Source organism: Epinephelus moara, chromosome 18, assembly GCF_006386435.1.
Source record: "Epinephelus moara isolate mb chromosome 18, YSFRI_EMoa_1.0, whole genome shotgun sequence".
Lineage (NCBI taxonomy): Eukaryota > Metazoa > Chordata > Actinopteri > Perciformes > Serranidae > Epinephelus > Epinephelus moara.
Window position 1 is genome coordinate 13,149,152 of NC_065523.1, and position 6,882 is coordinate 13,156,033.

At 44.0% G+C, this 6,882-nt stretch overlaps 1 protein-coding gene across 1 annotated transcript in view; it reads left to right on the plus strand.

Annotated features, from left to right (window-relative positions):
- The window catches only part of mybpc2a (myosin binding protein Ca), a gene marked incomplete at its 5' end in the record, with an annotated part of 39,960 nt that extends 36,891 nt beyond the window's left edge, over positions 1-3,069 (plus strand). The window contains 3 exons of the mRNA XM_050069394.1: positions 124-260; positions 2,189-2,375; positions 2,692-3,069. Of these exons, the coding sequence (XP_049925351.1) occupies positions 124-260; positions 2,189-2,375; positions 2,692-2,726 (359 nt within the window). The remainder of the gene's footprint in view (positions 1-123; positions 261-2,188; positions 2,376-2,691) is intronic.
- Positions 3,070-6,882: the final 3,813 nt, after the last annotated feature.

The following is a 6,882-nucleotide window of genomic DNA, read 5'->3' on the forward strand; positions in this document are numbered from 1 at the left end:
AAATGTCAGTAGCATGTTGAAGTTGAGTTTCAGTTATAATGAAGCTAAACTTTACACTGCACCTTGCTTTGTGTGTATTTTCAAAGCAAGAAATAAATTTAGACACTCTCTTCCCCTGTCCAGGTTTGGCATTTAAACCCCCACCTTACAGAGAGAAGGATGTGAACCATTCCCCCAAGTTCACAGCGCCCCTGGTGGACAGAAGTGTGATTGCAGGTTACAGCGCAGCCATCAGCTGTGCAGTCCGTGGCAACCCCAAGGTATTTACAGCTTTACAGTAAACAAGTGTGTAGCAGTTAATCTATATATATATATATATATATATATGTGTGTGTGTGTGTGTGTATTTAATTTATTAATTAGCTTGGAGATTATCTTAGCAGAGTTTAGCAGCAGAACCAAATCTCTATCGCTCCTCTTCCCGTCCCTTCACATCCAGTACACTCTCATTGGTGTTTCTGCAACAAACTCAAGCTACCTCTAATAATTTGTACTGGAATATTGCAAGGATTTAACTTACCTCCTTTAGCCGACTGTCAGGGAACTGGTATCCCGAGCTCAGTAGGGATCTCTTCAGTGCAATTCACTTCACTGATCTTCCACAATCTTTGCAATCAACACCGAGATCACCCGGGCCACTGACTCCGTCAACCAACCATTTGCAGTTTCTGTTATTGGCAAAGTGATGCCAGGTTTTCAGGCAACCCCAAATATCCTCCAACCCTCCACTTTGGGTTGCTATCCTTACTGAGGATGCTGCCAATTTTCAGCCTACACAGCCGCTTTAAGGGGTTTCTAGGGCAGAAAATGCTTCAGCCATGGTTAAAACCTACTCCTCTGTCATCATTAACCTTAACCATAACCTCTATAGAATAATTTCTGACTCCCATCTCTCGTACCTCTAGCTAGCCCCTTTTCTGCTGCATGAACAGTCTATACTCCAGACACCTTCCTCTCCTTCCCATCTGCTTTTGGAATCAATGCTTCTGCTGTTTACATCTACATCCCAAGCTTGCTCTGGCTTTTAAGACCTGTGCAATGGTCAGTTGTCTCTCTATATATGCAATATCAATATTTCCTATGTGCAATAATGTGAATTCAACCATTCGGTCTCTCTGCTCGTACTCTGCTTTTTTACTGTGTGCTTATTTATTGTACCTTGCCTGTTGTTTGTACGATGCATCTTGTTTTTGCATCATCCCCTTTGCTGCTGTAACACTGCAAATTCCCCCGCTGTGGGACTAATAAAGGATTATCTTATCTTATTTTATATCCTCTAGAAGGTTTTTGGGGGTCTGCAGAGCACAGAGACAATGGTAGATCCTTCCCGTAGCCTTTCCCATCCTGCCCCGCCATTCCCACCCACCAGTCACTACTCACATGTTTCATATTCAATAAACAATTTGTTCGCATCTCAGGAGATGGCGTGCTCCTTGCTTGTAAATCATTGGTTACGCCTTGAGATTTATCGATCAATAAGTGTAGTTTTGATGCAGATTTCCATGCATAAAAAAGAAATACATAAAACATCAACCTGGAAAATAAAAAATATCAATCTGGAGCATTTCTGTATTTTTGTAACTATAATGGAAGCAATGGGTAAAATAAGAGTAAAATAATGATTAAATAATATAGGCAATGGGAAGGATAAACTATACTGCATATTTCTGAACAAATTTTTTGTTCATTTATATTATAAACCCATGGAATAAACTGTAGGCAATGTCCCTACTGTATCCGGCAAATAGCAAACTATACATTACAGCGTAGCACTGCCACCCATCCAGTATACACGTTACCTGCCTTGGCCCCTGATAGCTTTGCTGTAAGGGTACGCTACAGATTTCATGCTTTGTATTTTCAGAGGGAGCGTACAGGTTTTGAGTGTCAAACAGCTAGTGTAGAACAGTCAGAGAGGATTTTGATGCCTTTGCAGCAGGAGTGTATTTTTATGTCTGAAGCTAGAACAAGAGGTGGAGCAGAAAGATCTTTGAACACACTCCCTTTTTTTTTTATCCCTCCGAATCGGCAAAGATTTGTCAAGCCGAAATGTTGACCTAATTTCACCTCTCCCTCTCTTCCCTCCTCCCTCTGCTCTCACTCTGTTTATACACTCCCTCCTCCTCCTCTCCTCTCTTCTCCTCCATCCCGCCAAATGTGCCTCCTCTTCCAACACATTGTGCTTCAGCCAAAGATCGTTTGGATGAAGAACAATATGATCATCGGTGAAGACCCCAAGTTTCTGATGCAGAACAACCAAGGCGTGTTGACTCTGAACATCCGCAAGCCGAGCACGTTTGATGGGGGGAAATACTCCTGCAGGGCCATCAATGATCTCGGGCAAGACGAGGTGGAGTGCAAGCTGGAGGTTCGAGGTATGCTGAACTTCAATTCCCATAATACCACAGTTTCAAAGTAGTGAGTGAGTATAGCCTGGGTCAGGGCAAGTCTGTCTCTGACGGTCTTCAATAAAGCTCAGCATGACAAATCTCCATCTCCTCAACCCTTTGAGTGATCTCTTCTGGTAAAACTTCAGTTGGAATCCTAGCCGCTCGCGCTAAAAATAAATCACCTTATTGTATTTGTCAGTGTAGTTTCAAAGCCACAGATGACTCTGAGTGCTGTAGTTTCTTTAAACGGGATGATCTACTGGCCTCTCATGCTGATTTAAATTTCTCTTTTTCTCCCCAGTTGTACAAGATAAAGGACAGGAGGCGAAGAAATGAGCGACGGCACGAAACAGCAGAGGATACAGTCGAACAGGAATAGTAATGGATTATGTATAACGGGATAGTCATGAATAAATATGATTAGAATAGATCACTGGTGAGGCTCCGAAGCCAATCCCCCTGCTCCCCCCCTCCTTCCTCCTCCTATACGCTTGCCTCTCACCGCTGCTATGACGAATGCCACATCAGTAATATGCCGTAAATTCTAACAGCAAGCTGCCACCTTGTCACATCCTGACTGAGAGAAGCCACCGAGTAGCGTAGTAGCACTGCCCCGCTGTGACCACGCACAGATGGATCCTTCTTATCTGTGAAGTGGACCTGTCACTGAACACACTTATAAAACAGCCTTTCATCCATTACGGCTCCCTGTGTTGTCTGTTTTGTGTGCAGGACGTTTTTATAGGTTGGGGATGAATTTATGATTGTGATGCAGCTGTGGCTCTGAAACCTCTGCAGTGTGACCGAGCGGCTGCACACCTTCTCACTGTGGTGCTGGGTGTGTGTTGTGTGAGCAGGGGCCCGTTGGCCCTGTGACACTTGAATGCAAGGATCGCTATTCAGCCAGGCATCATGGAGCCGCCAGGATTAAATGGGTTCTTATACACAGATATTGACCTGCTGTGTCCTTCATGGCCACACACACACACACCCACACACAGAGGGCACTCATGTCGACTCCCAGACACACTCTCCCCGTCTTCACCCATTCCCACGTGCTCACATGCTACATTCCATTCCTCATGGCATGACCTATAGTGATAGGCCTTCACAGATACATGGCTTACACTCATGCACATGCAAACACAAACACACACCCCCGAATCAGGGTCTCATTAGCATCACACACTAGAGACTAATTAATGCACCCATCAACACTGCCCTAATTAGCTCTCCCACGTCATTACTGAGCAAACGAATTACCGCTAATTTACACACCCGCAAAACAAACACAGCACCGTCTCTGCTGGGAGAGTCCACCGTGGCTCGCCTCGCACACCAAATTAAAGCCTCACCGATGTGCTGCAACAGACCAGACCGGTGTCCCAAGCGACCCCGCCCTCCCTTATACACACATACACACCCAACTCAACCATCTGACAGAGTGAGACTTGGAAAAAAAACTTGGAGACAAAAAGCAGAAGTTTAAATTGAACACATCAGATAGTTTATTTGCAGAGTTGCCTGCTGCAGAATAAATACATCACCCTCCTCTGGAGACATGAAGGTACTTTACTCTCCAGGCCTGTCCCACCACTGACTGCATCAGGTCTTGGTCTCCTGTCTCTCCAGCAGAGGGGGTAAGAGCACAGTGACAAAGACCATGACTGACCATCATTAGGGTCTGTGGTGTAATGGTGAGTGGCAGGTTATAAGAAACTATTACATTACCAGCGCATCTCTGACTGAAGCTCCAAAACTGTCAGCTTCCAAAACACACCAGCTTAATCCTGACTCTTGGCACTCACTTTAAAACATTCAGCACTTCTGAGTACAATAGATCGAATTTCCTCCTTTACATTGCAGCGTGTTGTTAGAGACGAGTTGAAATAGGGTGAGGGCATAAATGCCCAGATAAAGCAGGGAAAATCCTCCAGATACCTGAAAGTAGGCCACGATTGGTTGCACAGTAGACCTGCAGTGCAGCACAAAGCTTAAATTTTGAACCCTGTCGAGCAGTAAATGACTCTGCAAGCATGTGAGTGGCTGCGCGTGTGTGTGTGGATTAGGTGTGGTGTTGATATAATCTTATTGTCAGTTAACCTGAGACACAGCGGGGTGCGTTACTCGGCTGATTGACACATGAAAGCGGTGCTGAAGATACACCGCATGCTACTTTGCATGGAAGTTTTTGGGAAAAACAGATTCTTCAGAAAAGCAGCGTGTAACCTCGATACTCCACCTGAGCTTTACCCTCTGTTCCCTCTCTCAAGAGTGATGTTCAGTTGCTAAGCAATCAAACTAATTGTATCTACTGGCATCATCCGCGAGCCTTATGAAACTTTCAAAACATGTGAAGGTGCAGGTTTACAATGGTACTGTCAGTGTTTGTGTCTGCCTCCCCCGGTCTCACACAGAAAGCTTTAAGTAGTAAGCCGAAAACAAAACAAAAAATAGAGCATTTTGTTTTCCCCTCATTCCCTGTGACACACCTTAAGGCTCTTTAAGTTTGTGATATCTGAATGAATAATTAATGAGGAAGCATGGCAGCCCAGGAGTAAACCATCGGCTTCTTCGCGCACACTGTATCTGCTCTGCTGTCTTTCCAATATTAGAACAGGCCTGCCTCAGACGAAGACGAGACAAAAGAGAGTGACAAGACGAGTCTAACCACCAGGCGAGAGGGAGGCACAATCGGTGGGGTGCAAGCACTGTTATGTCTGCGTGTGCGGATGTGTGTGTGTGTTCAAGAGAAGGAAAGACAAGAGATACCAGAGAGACAGAAACAGACCTCCTGAAACAGTAGGATGGAGGGAACTATAATTATGCAAGTAATTATACATGAAATCACAGACTTGGAGTGAGGGAGGAAGAGATGGAGGGAAAGAGAGAGAGAAGAAGAGCACTGGAGGGAAAGAGCCTTGCAGTGAGTCTCATCCATGTAATTACAGTATAAGGACTAAATGAAACTGAGGGAGAACACATACATATCATATAGGACCATCCACCTGTTTTCTCTGCACCACACACAATGTCCATCCACCTCCCTTTTAAGCTACATCCAACTGCCGCACTGTACGTTTCACCACGCTTATTCACACGTTGTCTTCATCTTCTGTTGCTTTGTTTTCTGTGGGGTTTTTTTTGGGTTGCCATGGTATGCTCTATTGAATACCAGTATGACTTATACCCTGTGTCATCATGTTCATTGATTAAAGAGCCCGAACCCTCCCTGAGCTCACGACCCATATAATGAGCACAATGTATCTGGGGGTGTGGGGGGGTGGAGGCGTTAAAGGACAGCGCTGCCCTCACATTTCACAATGATGACAACTTCATGACTGCATGTGGCTGACAAAAACAGACAGCTTTGTCTACACTGAGGGCGACTCTGTGATGTAGAGCTTCTGTCTATATGAAGGAGAAATCTCCAAAGTGGGAACAGCTTGGCTGGGTCTCTCTCTTGCTTTCTCTTTATTTCTTTTTTTAACATGGGGCTAGTTAGTCATGAGGTCTAGAGTTAAGGTGGAGTTAGGAGGAACAGCTATAAAGCTCAAGTTCCAAATTAAGTATAGTCCTAAATCATTAATTTAGTAAATATTGGCATTGGACGTTCCTGCAGTCCACGGATGCGTTACATTTGTACACTTCACACGTACCATATCAACATTTCCAAAGTGACGTAGTTCTGATTACATGTATATGACAACACAGTCTCACAGAAATACATAAAATGGTTAAAATTAGGCCTACGTGCTCTCAACATGAAGACAATGCCAGTGGAGAGTGTACTATGGACCGTCGCAGTTTGTAACATGTTATTGTGGTTTTTATAGTTGACGTTGTGACGGTTTGTAATTTGATTTGGTTTAGGGAAAGAAAAGCACTTTTGGTTTTGGTTAAAATAATTGTGCACGAGACCCACATGATGTAAACTTACATACTGTGCATAGTCATATAAAGTCTGTAAAGTAACATAACGACAATGACTTGGTTTCACAAGGGACAAGAATAGAGGTCTACTGGTTGAAAGTCCAAATTTGTTTGACCCTTCCAACACCAAATGCGCATTTCTCACTTTTTACACTTAATTTATGTGCCCACAATGACGAAAGATCCTCATTGACTTTGCATTTGTATTTTTTTTGTATTGTCAGCGTGTCTGTTTCAGACATCCCGTGCCCTGCACCATGTAATACATTGTTAAGGGTTTGTGTCCATTTCACATATGAGACCAGGCTGTATGTGAGCTTATTTTCTGATTGGGAGATGGAGGGGATGGTGGTGTGACACCCAGGCGAGATCAGGTACAAGATGTAGACCACTGTTTGAGACCAACAAACAAACTGGGTGTATTTTAATGAGACATCGACGACATTTCCAGCTGTGACTGTGTTACTGAAACCAAGCATTTTAAGTAACAACATGATCTTCTCCTGACATAACCATGTATTTTTTGTGCCTTAACATAACTAAACATTAGTGTTGTTGA